This window comes from Eriocheir sinensis, chromosome 27 (assembly GCF_024679095.1).
Source record: "Eriocheir sinensis breed Jianghai 21 chromosome 27, ASM2467909v1, whole genome shotgun sequence".
NCBI classification, from domain to species: Eukaryota; Metazoa; Arthropoda; class Malacostraca; order Decapoda; family Varunidae; genus Eriocheir; species Eriocheir sinensis.
The window spans coordinates 2173896-2196306 of NC_066535.1; the positions used below are offsets into that span (position 1 = coordinate 2173896).

Here is a 22411-nt window from a genome sequence, read left to right on the forward strand (position 1 = left end):
AAGAGGATTAGGAAGAAGAGGAGGAGGAGGAAGATGGTTTAGCACAGTCATTCCAGTGCAAAGGTGCTTTTTTTTTTTTCCTTATGTTTTTGCCAATGGTACCGGTAGGCATGCTTTCCTGGTGGGGCCTAATGGTCGGGCTCAAGCTGCTCCCCGGACCTCATCAATGACTCTTTTAGGGAATGAATCTAGAGTCCGGGTCTTCTGGACAGCATGTGGGTAGTCTTAGACCAGTGGTATTCATTGCGCGGCTCGCAATGACTCAATTCACGGCTCTCGAAAAATATATAAATTAATTAATAAAAAAAATACATAGAAAAATAATTTAATAATTTATCAAGAAAGATATATATTTTCATGAGGTGAGATGGAAGACAAAGTCACAGTAAGCGATAACATTCTAACATCCCTGCCCTAGTCGTACAGAAATCATCTACGGAAAACTGATCACGTAGTTCTAGGCATGAAATCATGGATGTTCAATACGGGAAACATCAGCGACACGTCTATATATTAATTTAATTAGTTGAGTTACGCTAACTTGCAGTAGCTGCGGCTCTCTAAATCAATGTGTTTAACCAAAGTGGCTCTCTTGCAAAAATTAGTGAATAACACTGTCTTAGACCATTCGTTTATTTTTTATTTTCACAACAAAGGAGACAGCTCAAGGGCACAAAAAAGGACACAATAATAATAAAAAAAGCCCGCTACTCGCTGCTCCTAAAAAGAATCCAAAGAGGTGGCTGAAAGAGAGGTCAATTTTGCAAGGAGGGGCGTCCTGATACCCTCCTCTGACTGAAAAATCCCAGCTTTTGGCACCAGGTGGGACAGGAGCCTGCATCGCCCTGGACGCAGCACCATCACACTAACCACTCAGCCACCGCCTCCCCACTGTGGAGGTGACTAATCACGAAAGCGGATCATATTTTGTAGAACAGAAAGAAGAAAAAAAGAGAGAGAGAGAGAGACCAGAGCATCAAAATTTGTCACATTTCTATAGAGTACTTTCTTGACAAGCGTAAGAAGATCGAAGAGGAAGGAGGAGCTGCTCTTTCTCTCTCTCTCTCTCTCTCTCTCTCTCCTTCGACATGACCACCAACACACCTCTCCAAGTCCCTAAACAGTGTCCTTGTCTCACAGCCATACAGTCAGACAGGGAGCACAAGTGACTTAACCGTGTAGCAGTGACGGGCCAAATTTGTGCCATGCTATAAACCCCCCAAAATAGATGATACATAAACTGATCACAAACGTGTTGACATATATTATGAGCTGGTCTGTGTGAGGGCTGATTTTTTTACATTTTTCTCGCTTGGAGGGACCATTAAGAAACATGGTCCCCGCTGCTGCCACCACCGGGTTAAAGATCCAAGTCTTTGCCTGCCTGCACTGATATCAACAATGCCATATACAGTAAATCCTCAATTATCCGGAAACCCAAAGTATCCAGAAAAACTTGGCCAGCTAAGGTAAAAAAAAAAAAAAGCCAGCCAGCCAGCCAGAGTCCCAGCGTTGCCAGATTATCATATATTCAGCACATTGTATTTATCACTTTTAAGCCTCAGACTCTCGTACCTACACGAATGACGAAAGAATATTAAAGTTAGCGTTAAAACTGTTATTTATTGATGTTTGTTTGTTTGTTTTTGCTATACATGTCAGTCAAAAACTACGAAAATCCAACACGGTATGTACGATAATTTGTCAACGCTGGTGAGGCCACTGTGGCTCCTCCTCCTCTGCCTGCCCCCCCCTGGTCTTAGCTGTGGTTATTACTCACTCCAGGTAGAAGTGGAGGGGGTCCTGGGCCTCCTGGCCGGTGCCACTCTCTTGGAAGCCAGACCCAATGCCACGGACAGAGATGGCCACACCGGTCTCTTCTTGTATGTAGCGCAGGTTCATTCCGCTTTCGCCAATCAGCCGTGCTTGTATGTCAGTGGGATTCAGGCCGATATTCATTGGCAGGAATACTTTCTCTCTGAATATCTGAAAGTTGGAAAGTTTGGTTTAGTGGGCGCAACATCTGTGGTCATATGCCGGAGAGACTGAAGGGGAAGGAATTATAGGAGAAGGGAACAGATCCCAGGAGATGGGACACAACCCCCGATTAATACCTGGTACCCATTCACTGCTGGGTGGACAGAGGCGTAGGGTATCGGAAAAGCCGCCCAAATTTTTCGACTCCACCCGGGAATTGAACCCGGGCTCTCTCAGCTGTGAGCCGAGTGTGCTAACCACTGCACCACGAAGCCCCCGTTGTGGTGAGGATTAAATGTCTCAAAACATAACTCTGACAGTACTTGACCACATAATACACAATCAATGAAAACGCTCCTATCTGTTCACAACTCCCATGCCGTCAATATACCAACAGCAGCACAGGGCTCAAGGTGGTTCCTCCTAAAACAGGGGGGACTCTCGCCATCCAAGCCCGAGAAGATTATAGTATAAAGTTTAAGACTTTCTGGAACCTATCACATTAAAATGACTTTCTATTTTTGTAAGTTACAGGTAGCTCTCGATTTATGCGAGTTTGGTTTACGCGTTTTTTAAATAACGCAGGGTCCAAAATCCAAATAAATATTTAATTTACACGTTTTTTTTCACTTATACGCGATATTTTATGGAGTGGCCACCAGATGTCTCACGCAACTGGACTCACACGGCCACACAGCTGAGCTCAGTTCTTCCCGCGCGCCACTTGAACGACAATACAGTACCCACGCTACTCAACAACAACAACACCCTCGCTGCTGTGCTACCACGAGGGGAAGGGCAGCCAGAGGAGGAACCACGAGAGGGAGAGGAGTCAGAGTGATACAGTAGGCAATAAAGGTACAAACCTACCTCTTGTTTGATTTACTACAGTGTTTTTGATTTACGCAACCTCTTCAAGGACACAATACTCGCGTAAATCGAGTTACCTGTATAAAGTTTAAGACTTTCTGGAATCTATCACATTAACCCTCTCGCACACGATGACGCGTTTAGCGTCATCAAAGGGTAAAAGGTCCTGGCGCACGATGACGCGAAACGTGTCATAAAAGTTTTAAAAAATTTATTAAAAATTAAGTTTTCGGTGAAAGTGCGACAAATTTGGAAGCGTCATTTGTTAGGATAAGTTTCTTAAAGGTAACATATGGCAACCTTTCTAAGGAGCGTAGATGAGGAGCTTTGAGTGATTTTTATTTGTTAGCCTACTCTGACGGGAGAGGAAAAAAATACAGATTTCTCGGTGTAACTCGGGAACTACAGTCGTCCCTCAAATAGTACGGTTTCGGTTTTATACGGATTATCAAGTGATGAATTTCTTTATGATTTTTAAATTTCCCGCTCGTGGCACCAAGTAGCCATGGCGTGAGTGGCAACACTGTTCTACCAAAACACCTGCTGAAAGCACCCAAAGCATTCAAGAAAGTGTTCACCTTGCAGAAGAATTCAGATTTTGGAGAAGTTACATTTTGGGATGAGTTACGTTGTGGTAGGGAGAGCATACCACGTGAATGAGAGCAGCGTTCGCTGTATCCATCATAGTGTAAAAGAAATTCTTGCCGCAGTAACTGCCAGTGCTGCAAGAGTGGAGATAAAGGCCGTCCTTTTCTGTTTGTTCATAAATTAAGCTATTATAAACACATAAATAGGCATTTTCTTCCCTTAAACAAGAAACTGGTGGGCAGGAGTGGCCACTCCTACAAAATTCGGGTTTCCCGCCAGGCTCAGTTTCTACTCGCCGGCCAAAGTTGTCAGTTTTGCATTTTCTGCTGTAGTGTTACCAAGCTAGACAAGTGAGCCATCCTGGCAGCGCTGCCTTCCACATTGTCAGCGAGTGAACAATGTCATACACTCACACTCTCTCTTACTCTCAACCACAATTTATATTACTGCTCTCTAAATCATACTTTAAATAAGATACGAAACGATAATTGTGGAGATTGACTCCGCGCCTCCCAAATACGACATTACGCCTCCATATTATATAGTTAAGGGACGCATATTTAAAGTGCTCCAACCAAACTTTAAATAACCTGACCTCTATCGGGGGGCTTCACCCCCTTCGACCCCCCCCAGCGTGGTAACACTGCACTGTGACTGCAGCAGAAAATGCATAACTGGCAACTTGGGCCCGTGGGTAACAGCTGAGCCAGGCAGGACCCGGATTCAGGAGTGTTTCCAGGTGGGCACTAACTCTATACGGATTTTTTAATAGTACGGGGGTCCTGGGTCCCTAACACCCATACTATTCGAGGGACGACTGTAATAGGCGTATGAGGATTTTGAGGATACCATAAGAATCCTCACTAAATTCCACTTTGAAACATATTCGGCTAAAAAAGTTGTCCCACAAAATTTCGAGCTAGCGAGTGGGGAAGAGTTGGTACTTAGGATTTATTGTCTACAATACTCTACACGGAGACTTGGAACAAGTTTGTACTGCTTATATTTATATATATATATATATATATATATATATATATATATATATATATATATATATATATATATATATATATATATATATATATACAGTCATCTCTCAAATAGTACGGTTTCAGTTTTATGGTGATTGTCATACTTTTTTTTTAGGATTTTTAAATTTCCCGCTCATCGCACCAAGTAGCCACGGCGTGAGTGGCAACACTGCTCTACCAGACTGCCACCCATGCACATCCCCTCAGTCCGTGTGTGTGTGCACAACATCAGGAACACTGTTCTGCCAGATTGAAACCTATGCGCTTTCCCAAAGTCCGTGTGTACACAACCTCAGTCACGCTTCTCCTTTACCACATAACATGAACATGGGACCAAAGAAACAAGCCAAAACACCTGCTGACAGCACCCAAAGCATTCGTGAAAGCTGTTCACCTTGCAGAAGAATTCAGATTTAGGAGAAGTTATGTTTTGGTATGAGTTAAGTTGCGGTAGGGAGAGCTTACCACGTGAATCCGGGTCCCACCTGGCTTAGCTTCTACTTGCCGGCCAAATTTGCCAGTTATGCATAATAGCATTTTCTGCTGTAGTGTTTCCACGCTGGGCAATGGAGCCATCCTGGCAGCGCTGCCTTCCACATTGTCAGCAAGCGAGCCATGTCATACACTCACACTCTCTCTTACTCTCTACCACAGTTTCTATTGCTCTCTAAATCATACTTGAAATAAGATACGAAACAGTAATTGTGGAGATTGACTCTGTGGCTCCAAAATACGACATTACGCCTCCATATTATATAGTTAAGGGACGCATATTTAAACTACTCCAACCGAATTTTAAATATCCTGACCTCTAACGGGGGGGCATCGCCTCCTTCGACACACCTATCGTTGTAACACTACATTGACTGCAGCAGAAAATGCATAACTGGTAACTTGGGCCCGTGGATAACAGCAGAGCCAGGCCAGACTAGGATTCCGTGGGAGTGCCCAGGAGTGTTTCTAGGGAGGGGGGACTAATTTTATACGGATTTTCGAATAGTACGGGGTCCTGGGTCCCTAACCCCAGTACTCTTTGAGGGACGACTATATATATATATATATATATATATATATATATATATATATATATATATATATATATATATATATATATATATATATATATATATATATTTCCTCTCTAGTTCTATTTGCGTATGTTCTAGTACAAGTCTTTATGAAGCCACTGATACCAAATTTACTGGGGTATGATATATCTGTGAGGGTAAAGTACGTCCGGGAATGTGGAGTATCGCGGCGGCAAAAAAGGCCGGTCAGGCCTGAGAAATGCATGATGAGTGGAACAGAAACTTATTGGAAACTTACGGTGCGTGAGAGATAAAATGACATTCTACTTTTGTAAGTTATAAGAAATGCTGAATCATGTCAGTATAGATTTATAAAGCATAAAAGGCAGCAAGACTTCTGCACACTGATACTCACACTGGTCACGGGAGGGGGAGGTTGGGCCTGGGAGGGGGGAGGGGGCGCCGACATGTCTGGCTGAGGTGGTTGGAATGCTAATGATCGTGAGCCTCGTGAGCCACTCCCAGGCCGGGGCCCCATGAGGCCAGGTGCTGGGTTGGGTCTTGGGCCTCTTGGCCGCTGCATGCCATGACCTTTGCGGTGACTGTGTTCCATGATGATGTGTGTGATCCGTCCAACGGCAACTGGTGAAAACATACATCTCGTTAACACCAGCATTATCTCACACTAGTCTTTGCTAAATAATAAGACAACCCACCTTAACCCAGTAGCAGCGGGGCTCATGTTTCCTAATGGTCCCTCCAAGCGAGAAAAATGAGAAAAAAATCACCCCTCACACAAACCATTTCATAATATATATCAAAGCATTTGTGATCAGTTTATGCATTGTCTATTTTGGGGGGTTAAAATCATGGCACAAATTTGGCCTGTCGCTGCTACACGGTGAAGACACAAATTTGGCCCGTCGCTGCTACACGGTGAAGACACAAAGTTGCCCCTTGCTACTACCGGGTTAAGAATGGTTAAACAACAAAAATTTGCTTCAGTGAAGGTTGCGTATAACACCCTTCGCTCACTAGTGAATGCCAAAGGTAGCCTATTTTGGGGGGAACTACTTTAGTCTGGCCTGTTGCTGGTACTGGGTTAAGATCACCAAACATCCTTGGCCCGTATCCTCACGAGCTATTAACTTTTACCCTTAAAGTTACTATCAAAGTTAACATTCTTACTTTACATACGTGTTCAAGTTTGAAATTTCACACTTCCTTATGTTTCTTAAAAATGTACAAGAATATTACAACAACTAGACTTGTGATGAGGAATAATAATTACAGAAATATGACGCACAAACTTCATACCCGTTGTTACCCTCTGAATGTCTCAGACATGTTTGTTTACATCTCCAAGCAGTGCCCTGAAGGAACAATTCTGGCAGGTCCCACCAAATATTAAGTCTTTTAAATGTAAAGTTTTGGGATTTGATAATGATCTGAAAGTTTAACAGTGACCTGATGGTGGGGAGGGCCAGGAATGTCGCCCAAAATTCTTCACCCGACACTCCTGCTTCAAACCCGTTTATATTTTTTTTCAAATGCCTGATGAAATTGGGGGTGCGTCTTATACGCCCATGAGTCTTGTGAGCCGTCAAATACTGTATATATCAATACACACACACACACACACACACACATTTGGACACTCGTCAGAAAATCAGATTAATGACAAAGTCCTCTGTTCAGCATATAAATTGCAGGGTCATGCATGCCTGTAATCCTGCCAACAACATCCTCCCCTGCCTCACCCTTGACATCTTGCTGGTTCACAGCCTGGATGTGGAGGTACAGGGGGCGGTCACTGGGGCTTTTGCTGGGATTCTTGCGCTCCTCCTGGTTCATGTAGCGGCCGCGAGTGGACACTGCTGCACCAGACATCTGCAGAACAATGAAACAACAACAGTAGTAATGAAATTTGTTAATACTTTCTCATGAGAGGCGGCGCAGTGCCCCAGGGAAGCAGTATGTTCCACACAACACAACACAAGCAAATCACTAACCTTACTAATTTCTTCTTGCGTGGAAGAACGAGTCAGAAAATTTCTGGCACTCATCGGGGCATCATTGATGACAACCTCTTCAATGAAGAGGTCATTGGATTTGTTGTTCTTCGTTCTGTTTTTGTTAAGCTCAGAGAGCTTAAGCTGACCTGAAGCCACCAACATGGCATTAACCTGCAAATAATGGAAATAGATGTTAGATAAAACTTTCCACTTAAAATGTCATGAACAGGGTAGGCAGTGGCTGAGTGGTAGCGTGCTGGGCCCACATTCACCTCGTGATGGACGACGCGAGTTCGAATCCCCACGCTACCACCTGGGATTTTTCAGTCACCGCCGAGTGGCTTAAAACTACCCACATGCTGTCCTGAAGACCACCCATCAACCCGGACTCTAGAGGAAACCGTCCAAGTGAATCAAGAACAAGATCCGTGGGGCAGCATGAGCCAAGAGAAGATGGCGCCACTATAAACACTTGCCTGCGCCATGACGAGCTGGGGCCAACTACCATCCAGGCCCCTCAAGAAAGCCTACCGGAACTTTAGGCGTACACGTAAAAAAAAAAAAAAAAAAAAAAAAAAAAAAAAAAATCCACATACTGATATCACCAATTTTAAATGTCAAATGTATTTTTTTTGCAAACAATTTAGATAAATGCAGAACCTTAGGCAACAATATCAGCGATGGTGAGTGTCGGGGCCATCTCAACTTGCTCGACCTTTACTTTCTGTGGTTTCTGATTTACACAACAGTGAAATTCTAGCTTAATAAACACTCACAAAAGCTCTGTCAACAGTAAAATTGAATATAATAATGTTATACCTTCATGATATACATGCAAATAGATAAATATGAGAGTTCATAAAGTCAGAAGTGACATCACTTGCTTTTTTAAGTAAAACTATCCATGGAGTATGGAGTCTCTCATGTGTGGGGGTCCACTCACACAGCTCTCTTGGACAGAGTGGAGGCTAAGGCTCTTCGTCTCATCAGCTCTCCTCCTCTTACTAATAGTCTTCTACCTCTTAAATTCCGCTGCCATGTTGCCTCTCTTTCTATCTTCTATCGATATTTTCATGCTGACTGCTCTTCTGAACTTGCTAACTGCATGCCTCCCCCCCTCCCGCGGCCCCGCTGCACACAACTTTCTACTCATGCTCATCCCTATACTGTCCAAACCCCTTATGCAAGAGTTAACCAGCATCTTCACTCTTTCATCCCTCACGCTGGTAAACTCTGGGACAATCTCATCTCTTACTAAATCAGCTTCCTCGAGGCTGGGCGTTCTGTACCGTCTCCGCCAGTTCTTCTCCCCTGCACAGTTGCTGTCCATATACAGGGGCCTTGTCCGCCCTCGTATGGAGTATGCATCTCATGTGTGGGGGGGCTCCACTCACACAGCTCTTCTGGACAGAGTGGAGGCTAAGGCTCTTCGTCTCATCAGCTCTCCTCCTCATACTGATAGTCTTCTACCTCTTAAATTCCGCCGCAATGTTGCCTCTCTATCTTCTATCAATATTTCCACGCTGACTGCTCTTCTGAACTTGCTAACTGCATGCCTCCCCCCCTCCCGCGGCCCCGCTGCACTCGACTTTCTACTCATGCTCATCCCTATACTGTCCAAACCCCTTATGCAAGAGTTAACCAGCATCTTCACTCTTTCATCCCTCACGCTGGTAAACTCTGGAACAACCTTCCTTCATCTGTATTTCCTCCTGCCTACGACTTGAACTCTTCCAAGAGGATTATGTCAGGACACCTCTCCTCCCAAAATTGACCTCTCTTTTTGGACACTCCTTTGACCTCTGTTTGGGAGCAGTGAGTAGCGGGCTTTTTTTTTCTTTTAGCCCTTGAACTGTCTCCTTAGATGTAAAAAAAAAAAAAAAATAAATAAATAAATAAATAAATAAATAAATAATTATTGTTGCTAAATACTTGCAGCGAGCACTAGCGTAACTTGCTGAATCCTTGCTGTGAGTTCCAGACACACTCAAATTTCCTGCGTATGAGAGTGTTCCAACAGTATTTCTCACCCCACAGCATTGCCAATTCAGTGGGTTTTCCACAAAATTTGGTGGAAAATCATATCAGCCCAGCGCAGAAAATCTATGATCGCAAATGGTTGATGTTCTTGTCCAATATAGCGGCATTTTTGCATAGCTTCACCTTATTGATTTTTTGGACAAATAGTTGTAAATATTTCAGCTGGCAAGACTACCCTGCCCGGCACCACCCTCCGTTGCCTCCCGAGGTTGGCCGTGTGTGTACTGCAGGAAAAGATCAATAGTACAACAAGTTTTATCGACTCTATGCAGCACATGTGAAATAATACAACAGCATACAAAACCAAATTTTATAGAGCTGGGCCTCTTCTTTCCAATGGTGTTTTGTTTTTTTAGCTGTGATGAATAGTTTTTGAGGTATAGCGGTTAAAAGAGAGGCTGGCAGGGTGTGGCTGGGGGGATCGCTGTGTCCCTCACCACGCGCAATGAAAGAGTTAATGAGCCTGATACTTGCTAAATGGAGCCGCCTACTGCCAGACATACAAAAACAGAACATGACTTTGCATGGGGATTTTGAATATTTGTTTATTTTGAATATTTGTGACATGCAAATGCGAGGAACATTAGACGGAGTAAAATAAAATACACAAACAGATAAAAAAAAGATAAAACAGACAAATAAAATAGATAGATGGATAGGTAGATAGAGGGAAAGATAGATAAACAAGTAAAGAGTTCTAGACAGGTGAAACACATATGCCTGTATATACATGTGCTCTTGCATGGAAGAAACTACACACATATATCAATGGGCTGAAGAACAGGGTGACACTTCCAACCTAGAAAATACAGCCATGGAGACGAAAATCATAGGAAACAAATGTAAAAAGAGGTGCAGGATGGAGAGAAACAAAGCATTCACGTGTCAAATCATCATCTTTGACGCCTGCTCCGAGGAGGGGGATGGCCACGGCAGAAGAGTTTCCATCTCTCTCTATCCAGACACTCCCTCCTTGCCTGCTCAAAGTTCCTCAAGGATCTTTCCCCCCTCTCCCTGACATACTCCTGCACCCTAACTCTCCATTTCACTGGAGGTCGTCATCTAGCATTCCCTCCCTCTATCTCACTCACATACGCCCTTCTGGTCATCTTACTCTCCTCCATTCGCTTTAAAGTTTGTCGCTTCACTTCTTCCACCACTCCACACTCCTTCCATTCACCCCTGACATATTCCAAAATGCTCATACACACTTTGCTTCCCCGCTGCTACCACTGTGTTAATTTCAGCTTCCTCCGTTTACATACACTATCAAAAACAATGACCAAATTTTGTAAGTCACTTTCATTTATGTCTCCTCCAAACATTTCAAGTAATGGCCTTTCCAAAGTGTAACGACCGAATAATCTATTTACTATGCTCCCACACGACCACAGCGTGTAATGAAACACATGAGAAATTAATCAGGACAAGGAAAGGTTTGCCGGCGCCGGGGGTTGAACTTGCGACCAGCGAGATGGGAAAACCACTCCACAAGGACGCACGCCAGGAAAAAATTCTGAGAAATACCATCACTCTCGCTTTGCCATTCCACCAAGTTTGAGCATCGAAGCGCGAAATTTACTTGCTGTATGGACCATTTAACCCGGTGGTGGTAGCAGCGGGGATCATGTTTGTTAATGGTCCCTCTAAGCGAGAAAAATGAGAAAAAATCATCCCTCACACCAAACCATTTCATAATATATATCAAAGCATTTGTGATCAGACTATGTATCATCTATTTTGGGGGGTTTATATCATGGCACAAATTTGGCCCGTCGTTGCTACACGGTAAAGCCACAAATTTGGCCTGTCGCTGCTACATGGTAAAGCCACAAATTTGGCCCGTCGCTGCAACACGGTAAAGCCACAAATTTGGCCCATTGCTGCTACACAGTAAAGCCACAAATTTGGCCCGTCGCTGCTACACGGTAAAGCCACAAATTTGGCCCGTGGCTGCTACACGGTAAAGCCACAAATTTGGCCTGTCGCTGCTACACGGTAAAGCCACAAATTTGGCCTGTCGCTGCTACACGGTAAAGCCACAAATTTGGCCTGTCGCTGCTACATGGTAAAGCCACAAATTTGGCCTGTCGCTGCTACATGGTAAAGCCACAAATTTGGCCATTGCTGCTACATGGTAAAGCCACAAATTTGGTAAAGCCACAAATTTGGCCCGTCGCTGCTACATGGTAAAGCCACAAATTTGGCCCGTCGCTGCTACACGGTAAAGCCACAAATTTGGCCCGTCACTGCTACATGGTAAAGGCCCGTCGCTGCAACATGGTAAAGCCACAAATTTGGCCCATTGCTGCTACATGGTAAAGCCACAAATTTGGCCCGTCGCTGCTACATGGTAAAGCCACAAATTTGGCCCGTCGCTGCTACATGGTAAAGCCACAAATTTGGCCCGTCGCTGCTACATGGTAAAGCCACAAATTTGGCCCGTCGCTGCTACATGGTAAAGCCACAAATTTGGCCCGTCGCTGCTACATGGTTAAGCCACAAATTTGGCCCGTCGCTGCTACCGGGTTAAAACTTAAATGTCACGCTGCTGGGTGTTTGTTCACATCATGTGCGAGCCACACAAGTGGACTTTAAATCCTCTTATATCTATTTTTTGCTGTTATTGTGCTATTTATTTAGAAATATTGAGAAGTTTATGTTCTCATTGGAAACTTAACCTGGTAGCAGTGACGGGCCAAATTTGTGGCTTTACTGTGTAGCAACGATGGGCCAAATTTGTGGCTTTACTGTGTAGCAACGATGGGCCAAATGTGTGGCTTTACTGTGTAGCAACGATGGGCCAAATTTGTGGCTTTACTGTGTACCAGCTATGGGCCAAATTTGTGGCTTTACTGTGTACCAGCGATGGGCCAAATTTGTGGCTTTACTGTGTACCAGTGATGGGGCAAATTTGTGGCTTTACTGTGTACCAGCGATGGGCCAAATTTGTGGCTTTACTGTGTACCAGCGATGGGCCAAATTTGTGGCTTTTCTGTGTACCAGCGATGGGCCAAATTTGTGGCTTTACTGTGTACCAGTGATGGGCCAAATTTGTGGCTTTACTGTGTACCAGTGATGGGCCAAATTTGTGGCTTTACTGTGTACCAGCGATGGGCCAAATTTGTGGCTTTACTGTGTACCAGCGATGGGCCAAATTTGTGGCTTTACTGTGTACCAGTGATGGGCCAAATCTGTGGCTTTACTGTGTAGCAGCGACGGGCCAAATTTGTGGCTTTACCGTGTAGCAGCAATGTGCCAAATTTGTGGCTTTACCGTGTAGCAGCGACGGGCCAAATTTGTGGCTTTACCGTGTGGCAGCAATGGGCCAAATTTGTGGCTTTACCGTGTAGCAGCGATGGGGCAAATTTGTGGCTTTACCGTGTAGCAATGACGGGTCAAATTTGTGGCTTTACCATGTAGCAGCGATGGGCCAAATTTGTGGCTGTACCGTGTAGCAGCGATGGGCCAAAATTGTGGTTTTACCGTGTAGCAGCAACGGGCCAAATTTGTGGCTTTACCGTGTAGCAGCGACCGGCCAAATTTGTGGCTTTACCGTGTAGCAGCGACGGGCCAAATTTGTGCCATGATGTAACCCCCCCAAAATAGATGATACATAAACTGATCACAAATGCTTTGATATAAATTATGAAATGGTTTGTGTGAGTGATGATTTTTTCTCATTTTTCTCGCTTGGAGGGACCATTAAGAAACATGATCCCCGCTGCTACCACCACCGGGTTAAGCCTCTAGCCTCGCTACAAGGTACTCTCCAGAGCGACCCAGCCATGTGTTACTAGTAAACACATACACAGCTGATCGCCGCGTTGTGATCAGTTTTGTAAGGTTTTCATGCTTTTTCTAGTGGACAATATGCTCATTCAAGATGCCTAAGGTGTCTAAGAAGAGGAAAGTTGGAAGGTTTGGTTTAGTGGGCGCAACATCTGTGGTCATATGCCGGAGACAGACAGAAGGGGAAGGAATTATAGAAGGGAACAGATCCTAGGAGATGGGACACAACCCCCGATTAATACCTGGTACCCATTCACTGCTGGGTGGACAGGGGCGTAGAATATCGGAAAAGCTGCCCAATTTTTTCCACTACGCCCGGGAATCGAACCCGGGCTCTCTTGGTCGTGAGCTGAGTGAGCTAACCACTGCACCACGAAGCCCCCAAAGGTTTATGGAGAAGAGGAGATTGTATCATGTTTTTATAGATTTACAGAAGGCATTTGACAGAGTGCCAAGGGAAATTATAAGATGGGCATTGAGAAGACAAAGAGTACCAGAAAGATTGGTTGAATGGGTGATGGGACAACAGTAAACCCTCTGGTATCCGGGTTGATAGAGCCATGGGGGCACCTGGATATGGTGTAGGTTAAGTCTACGGACCTGAACACACATCTTTCGCCAACCGCATTTAATATATCGAAACAAACGAAGCTTCTTAAGATAACGCCCATAAGCCCAAGACAGCCTTCCACGCCCGCACATACGTATATATATGAAACGAGTGCAGGCATGATATGTTATAGTCGTAAAAAAGAAAATCATGTTACAGGTTAGGCTACATGTCAGCCACGCCGCCGCCACCGCCCTGCCCCGCTCGCCCTGAGAATATACAGTCATCCCTCAAATAGTACAGTTTCCAATAGTACGGTTTCGGTTTTATACGGATTGTCATGGAAGATTTTTTTAAGGATTTTTAAATTTCCCGCTCGTGGCATGAAATAGCCATGGCGTGAGTGGCAACACTGTTCTACCAAAACACCTGCTGAAAGCACCCAAAGTGTTCGAGAAAGTGTTCACCTTGCAGAAGAATTCAGATTTAGAAGAAATTACATTTTGGGATGAGTTACGTTGCGGTAGGGAGAGCATACCACGTGAATGAGAGCAGTGTTCGCTGCTCGCTCGTGAACTCAATAGATTATATGACTGGGCGGATAAATGGCAGATGGAGTTCAATGTAGGGAAGTGCAGTATTCTGAGTGTAGGTAGGAACAACCCCTCACATAACTATTGCTTAAATGACACTCTCATAAGTAGGTCTGGGTGCGAGAGGGATTTAGGGGTCTTAGTGAGCTCTGATCTCCGTCCAAGGGCACAATGCATTCAAGCTAGAAATCGAGCTAATAGGGTACTGGGATTTATTTCAAGGAGCGTAAGCAACAGAAGCCCCGAAGTCTTCCTCAAACTATATTTAGCATTAGTTAGACCTCATCTTGACTATGCGGTTCAGTTCTGGTCACCCTACTATAGAATGGATATCAAAATGTTAGAATCGGTGCAGAGGAGGATGACTAAGATGATTCAGGGGTTGAGAAACTTGCCATATGAGGAAAGACTCAAACAGTTAAACTTGCATTCTCTAGAAAGGCTAAGGGTGCGTGGAGACATGATCGAGGTTTATAAATGGATGAAGGGCTTTAATAAGGGAGACATTCATAAGGTTTTGTTGGTAAGAGAACCGGGTAGGACACGAAGTAATGGGTTTAAACTGGATAAATTCAGATTCAACAGGGACATAGGCAAAAATTGGTTTACTAACAGGGTGGTGGATGAGTGGAATAGGCTTAGCAGTCATGTGGTGAGTGCCAATACAATTGTCACATTCAAAAATAGACTAGATAAATTCATGGACAGCGATGTTAGGTGGGGTTAGATACACGGGAGCTTAGGGTCAAAGGAGCTGCCTCGTACAGGCCTACCGGCCTCTTGCAGACTCCTGCGTTCTTATGTTCTTATGTTCTTATGTATCTATCATAGTGTAAAATAAATTCTTGCCGCAGTAACTGCCAGTGCTGCAAGAGTGCTGCAAGAGTGGAGATAAAGGCCGTCCTTTAACTAAGCCTTGTTGTTGCTATGGTAACGGCGTCTCACTTGCAGCAAAATGGCATACGCTGATCTTCCCGTCAGTGCGTTTGAGAGAGCGAGTCGGGACGCATTACTAGCTGTCCTGGCTGATGAACTCCTTACAACAGGAGATGAAAAGGAGGCTCCAGTAGTTATGGTGGCACAGAGGTGAAATGCAATGGAAACACTTATATGTGTTTATTTGGGCTGCCATATTTGCTGATGACGTCATCACAGCACAAAGGCGCTCCACCTTTCAAAGCCGGGAGCCAGTGGACGTGCTGAGTTGCCAACTCGTGCTGCCGTGTCATACGTTTGAGAGCACTCGGGACGTTCCGAGACAGAGTGCCAAGGGAAATTATAAGATGGGCATTGAGAAGACGAAGAGTACCACAAAGATTGGTTGAATGGGTGATGGACTGTGTGGAGGTAAAAAATGAAGACTCAAAACAGTGGTGGGAACATCAGATGAGTTCAAAATTGGAGTGTGATCTGCCCTTAGCCCGCTACTGTTTACAACAGTAATGGAGGAGGCAACAAAGGAAGCAGGAGGAGAGGCACCATGGGAGCTGCTGTTTACAGATGACTTGGTAGTAAATGCAGAGGCAGCAGAAGAAGTGAAAGAAAAGTTTAATAAATAGAAGGAAGGAATGGAGGAGAGGTTTGAAAATTAATATGGAAAAACAAAGTACAGGTAACTCTTGATTTATGTGAGTTTGGTTTATGCGTTTTTTAAATAACGCACGCTCCAAAATCCATATAAATGTTTATTTTACATGTTTTTTTCCACACGAGTGAGGCTGAGACTGACTGCCTGAGTGGATATCTCAGTGATATGGATATTCTCTCTCTCTCTTTCTCTCTCTCCACTGAATGAAGTGAATATTTATTTTTCAATACAAACCTGCCTCTTGTTTGATTTACATTGTTTTTGCTTTACGCAGCCTCTTCAAGGACACAATACTCCCGTAAATCGAGTTACCTGTACATGGTGACTGGAAAAGAAGCAAGAGAAAAGGTTAAATCAGGAAAATATCCCTGTGGATGCTGTGGGAAGGGAGTTGGTGTAAATTCAGTCTTGTGCACATGTTGCAGGCAGTGGTGTCCCCTTAGATGCTCAGGCCTCAGACATGTAAGAGGAGCACAGAATATTACATGGCCAGCTTGTGTAAGGAGACAGCAAAGACACGAAACTGAGAGGGATGAACTAGAGGTGAATGGAGGAAAGCTGGATGAGGTAGAACATTTTTGTTACTTGAGAGATGTTCTGGACTGTGAGGCGGGAGTGGAGAGGACAGTGAGAGTGGCAGCAGCGTGGATAAAGTGGAGGGAGGTGGCTAGTCTGCTCGTGAATCAGAGCATCCCTCTAAAGAGCAGAGCAGGGGTGTACCAAGCGTGTATTAGATCAGTGATGTTGCATGGAGAAGTTTGGAAAGTTTGGTTTAGTGGGCGCAACATCTGTGGTCATATGCCGGAGAGAGACAGAAGGGGAAGGAATTATAGGAGAAGGGACACAACCCCCGATTAATACTTGGTACCCATTCACTGCTGGGTGGACAGGGGCGTAGGGTATCAGGAAAGCCGCCCAAATTTTTCCACTCTGCCCAGGAATCGAACCCAGGCTCTCTCGGTTGTGAGCCGAGTGTGCTAACCACTGCACCACGAAGCCCCCTGTATGGAGCAGAAACATGGGCTCTAACTAGAAAATTGATGGAGGTATTGAGAGCAAATGATCACAGAATGCTGAGGTATATGGCGGGCAGATGTAGCTAACAGATGTGGAGTAGTGGACCTGGAAACAGTGCTCAGAAGGGAAAGACTCCGATGGTTTGGACATGTGAAGAGAGCAGGGGAGGATACAGTGCTGGGAGTTTTAGTAGAGGACCTGGAAACAGTGCTCAGAAGGGAAAGACTCCGATGGTTTGGATATGTAAAGAGAGTAGGGGAGGATACAGCGCTGGAAGTTTTAGTAGAGGACCTGGAAACAGTGCTCAGAAGGGAAAGACTCTGATGGTTTGGACATGTGAAGAGAGCAAGGGAGGATACAGTGCTGGGAGTTTTGGAGAGATTGCAGGTAGAAGGAAGGAGACCAGACCTAGGAAAACGTGGAGGTGTATACAGGAAGTCTTGGCACTGATGGGACTGGATGAGCATCGGGCCGAAGACAGTAGAATAGAACCATAAAGCGCCACTATAAAAAGTTGCCTGCGCCATGATGGGCTTGGGCCAACCACCAGCTAGGCCCTTGAAGAAAGCCTACCGGCGGTATAGGCTGAGATGTAAAAAAAAAAAAAAAATAAATAAATAAACAAATAAATAAATAAATAATAAAAATAACAATAAAAAAATGCTCAGGAAGTGGAAACGGATATTGAACGAAATGATGATGATGATGATTTTTCATGCTGAGCCAAAATGGTCGATATTGAGGGACTACTGTATTTATGTTATTAGCTCAAATTCATGGACTAGCATCTTAGTTTTTTTTTTTTTTAACATCGTGGGCTATTACATAAGAACATAAGAACGTAAGGAGTCTGCAAGAGGCCGGTTGGCCTATACAAGGCAGCTCCTGTACACTCAACCCCACCTTACCTCACCATCCATGGCTTTATCCAACCTCTTCTTGAATGTATCTATGGTATTGGCACCCACAACATGGCTCCCAAGCCTGTTCCATTCGTCCACCACTCTATTAGTGAACCAATTCTTGCCTATGTCTTTGTTGAATCTGAATTTGTCTAACTTAAAACCATTGCCACACGTCCTACCTGGCTCTTTCACTCTCAAAATTTTATTGACATCCCCTTTATTAAATCCCTTCACCCATTTATAAACTTCGATCAAGTCTCCTCGCACCCTTCGCCTTTCTAGAGAGTGTAGATTTAACTGCTTTAGCCTGTCTTCATAAGGCAAGTTCCTCACTCCCTGAATCATCTTCGTCATCCTCCTCTGTACAGATTCTAACATCTTGATATCCATTCTATAGGAGGGGGACCAGAACTGAACTGCATAATCGAGATGAGGTCTAACTAGTGCTAAGTAAAGTTTGAGGATGACTTCAGCGCTCCTATTGCTCACGCTCCTTGAGATGAAACCAAGTACTCTGTTTGCCCGATTTTTAGCCTGAATGCATTGAGCCCTAGGACGGAGGTCAGCGCTCACTAGGACTCCTAAGTCTCTCTCCCGCCCAGACCTGCTTAGAGGAGTGTCATTTAAGGAGTAATTGTGTAAGGGGTTATTCCTACCTACACTCAAAATGCTACACTTCCCGACATTGAATTCCATCTGCCACTTCCTCGCCCAATCATATAGTCTGTCAAGCTCATCCTGGAGAACGGTAGCGTCGCTGTCTGATTGGATTACTCTACCGATCTTGGTATCATCTGCGAACTTACTGACATCACTACTAATTCCTGTGTCCAAGTCATTGATGTAAATAATAAAAAGCAGAGGACCCAGCACCGACCCCTGTGGGACTCCACTCATAACACTGCCCCATTCAGACTTTTTACCATTGATTTGCACTCTCCGCTTCCTACCACTAAGCCACGCCCTGATCCAGCTCAAAACTTTCCCATCTACGCCGTGAGCCTGTAATTTCAGTAATAGCCGGTGATGAGGGACTTGCGCCAGTAGGCTTCTTCCCGGTGGGGCCTGATGGTCGGCCCAGCCCGTTCTGGCGCAGGCGAGTGTTTATAGTGGCGCCATCTTGTGTTGGCTCATGCTGCCCCCCGGAACTCATCTTTGAGCATCTCTTTGGGAGGTTATCTAGAGCCCGGGTTGATGGGTGGTCTTCAGGCCAGCATGTGGGTAGTCTTAGGCCACTCGGCAGTGACTGAAAAACCTCAGCTGTGTGGCGGCCAGGATTCGAACCCGCGTCCCTCCTGGAGCTCCTGAACGCGGGGCCGTCACGCTAACCACTCAGCCACCGCCCTCCCAATAAGTATTACATTCTCAAACAACTTGAAAAGGTAGCCAAATGATCGATGACTTCAGTACTTACTTACTGTAGTGACCCTCTAAGTCTTCACGTTTTCTCTACCTTCATTTCTTCAGTCTGCCCTTTAACTCACCAAGTCCTCTTCCTCTTCTTCCACTCTCATAACACACTAATATCTTGTCTTCATATTCATCAGATTGCGAGTCACTACATGTAAATATATGTATATAATCACACCTATTATTATAACCATTAACATACTGAAACTGCATCACCATAGAACTATTAGTGTGAAAATTACCCCACATCAAGCATTGTAAATATCCATTCACGATATTAACCTGGTGGTAGCAGCGGGGATCACGCTTCTTAATGGTCCCTCTAAGTGAGAAAAATGAGAAAAAATTGTCACTCACACAAACCATTTCATAATATATATCAAAGCATTTGTGATCAGATTATGTATCATCTATTTTGGGGGGTTTATATCATGGCACAAATTTGGCCCGTTGCTGCTACACGGTAAAGCCACAAATTTGGCCGGTCGCTGCTACACGGTAAAGCCACAAATTTGGCCGGTCGCTGCTACACGGTAAAGCCACAAATTTGGCCGGTCGCTGCTACATGGTAAAGCCACAAATTTGGCCGGTCGCTGCTACACGGTAAAGCCACAAATTTGTCCCGTTGCTGCTACACGGTAAAGCCACAAATTTGTCCCGTCGCTGCTACACGGTAAAGCCACAAATTTGTCCCGTCGCTGCTACACGGTAAAGCCACAAATTTGTCCCGTCGCTGCTACACGGTAAAGCCACAAATTTGTCCCGTCGCTGCTACACGGTAAAGCCACAAATTTGGCCCGTCGCTGCTACACGGTAAAGCCACAAATTTGGCCCGTCGCTGCTACACAGTAAAGCCACAAATTTGGCCCGTCACTGCTACACAGTAAAGCCACAAATTTGTCCCGTCGCTGCTACACAGTAAAGCCACAAATTTGGCCCGTCGCTGCTACACAGTAAAGCCACAAATTATTTGGTTTCGCTGCTGCTGCTACACAGAAAAGCCACAAATTTGGCCCGTCGCTGCTACACAATAAAGCCACAAATTTGGCCCGTCGCTGCTACACAGTAAAGCCACAAATTTGGCCCGTCGCTGCTACACAATAAAGCCACAAATTTGGCCCGTCGCTGCTACACAATAAAGCCACAAATTTGGCCCGTCGCTGCTACACAATAAAGCCACAAATTTGTCCCGTCTGCTACACAATAAAGCCACAAATTTATTCGTCGCTGCTACACAATAAAGCCACAATTTGGCCGTCGCTGCTACACTTTAAAGCCACAAATTTGGCCCGTCGCTGCTACACAATAAAGCCACAAATTTGGCCCGTCGCTGCTACACTGTAAAGCCACAAATTTATTGTCGCTGCTACACAATAAAGCCACAAATTTGGCCCGTCGCTGCTACACAATAAAGCCACAAATTTGGCCCGTCGCTGCTACACAATAAAGCCACAAATTTGGCCCGTCGCTGCTACACAGTAAAGCCACAAATTTGGCCCGTCGCTGCTACACGGGAAAGCCACAAATTTGGCCCGTCGCTGCTACACAATAAAGCCACAAATTTGGCCCGTCGCTGCTACACAGTAAAGCCACAAATTTGGCCCGTCGCTGCTACACAGTAAAGCCACAAATTTGGCCCGTCGCTGCTACCAGGTTCAAATCCTTTATATACTCGCAAATAAACTGCTTCGTTAATGGAGTCACCACAAGGTCTTCAGTACTTACTTACCTTTGCAGCTGCTTCTTGGGCAGCCTTCAGACTTGCAGCTGATCCTGTTTCCTTCATGCTCAGCTGCACACATGGAGAGACAACCCAGGCTCAGGTGCGGAGAGGGTCTTCATGTGCAGTAGTCTTGGTGTTCTGAAATGTACATATTCATATTACAACAGCATACATTCGACATACATGGTCAAGACAAGGACAAGAAGGGTCAACAGAATATTTGATTTATATAGCACAGGAGGCAAGGGGAAAAAACAAGCATGAAAAAGCCTGCAAAATCAGTGTTTGTGTTGTAGGAAGGAAATAAATCAAATGGGAAAGTTGGAAAGTTTTGTTTAGTGGGCGCAACATCTGTGGTCATATGCCGGAGAGAGACAGAAGGGGAAGGAATTATAGGAGAAGGGAACAGATCCCAGGAGACGGGACACAACCCCCGATTAATACCTGGTACCCATTCACTGCTGGGTGGACAGGAGCGTAGGGTATCGGAAAAGCCGCCCAAATTTTTCCACTCCGCCTGGGAATTGAACCCAGGCTCTCTCGGTTGTGAGCTGAGTGTGCTAACTGCTGCACCACGAAGCCCCCATCTATAAGGCTAAATTAAATTCTGACTATCTGGCCCCTGGGTACAGGTAACTCTCGATTTACGCGGGTTTGGTTAACGCGTTTTTGAAATAACGCGGGGTCCAAAATCCAAAAATAAAATTATTTACACGTTTTTTCCACTTACACGCGATATTTTATGAAGTGGCCACCAGAAGTCTCACGCAACTGGACTCACATAGCGCCGCGGCCACACAGCAGAGCTCAGTTCTTCCCGCGCGCCACTTGAACAACAATACAGTACCCACGCTGCCACGCTACTCAACAATAGGGGTGGGCAGTTACCGGTACGAACGGTACTAGCTCTATGGTACAGTACCGGTACCAATACTAGCTAGCCACTCATGGTGTCCCTCATTTCTTCCTCACACGAGTGAGGCTGAGACTGAGTGCCTGAGTGGATATCTCGGAGATATGGATATTCTCTCTCTCTCTCTCTCTCTCTCTCTCTCCACTGAATGAAGTGAATAAGCATATTATTCCCACCATCACTCGTAGGTTATGACAGAGAACTAGGCAAGACACAATTCACACGTTTCTGGTGACACGCGCCATGCAGCTGTTTGTTGTATGGGTGTGGTTGTGTGGTTTGTAAACAATGCAAATGGCAGCCTGCTGTATTGCGCGAAATATCTCCTCGTACAAGACTCATGATGTACAGTTTCTGATATCATATTT

The 22411-nt window shown here is 44.9% G+C and overlaps 1 protein-coding gene across 3 annotated transcripts in view; it reads right to left on the reverse strand.

Annotated features, from left to right (window-relative positions):
• LOC127003978 (trithorax group protein osa-like) overlaps nucleotides 1–22411 on the reverse strand; it is a gene marked incomplete at its 3' end in the record, with an annotated part of 37400 nt that overhangs the window by 11140 nt on the left and 3849 nt on the right. The window contains 5 exon segments of one of the 3 annotated variants that reach the window (XM_050871060.1): nucleotides 1781–1986; nucleotides 5913–6139; nucleotides 7258–7387; nucleotides 7510–7683; nucleotides 21137–21268. In XM_050871060.1, coding sequence (XP_050727017.1) covers nucleotides 1781–1986; nucleotides 5913–6139; nucleotides 7258–7387; nucleotides 7510–7683; nucleotides 21137–21193 — 794 coding nt within the window. 3 annotated transcript variants of the gene reach the window in all.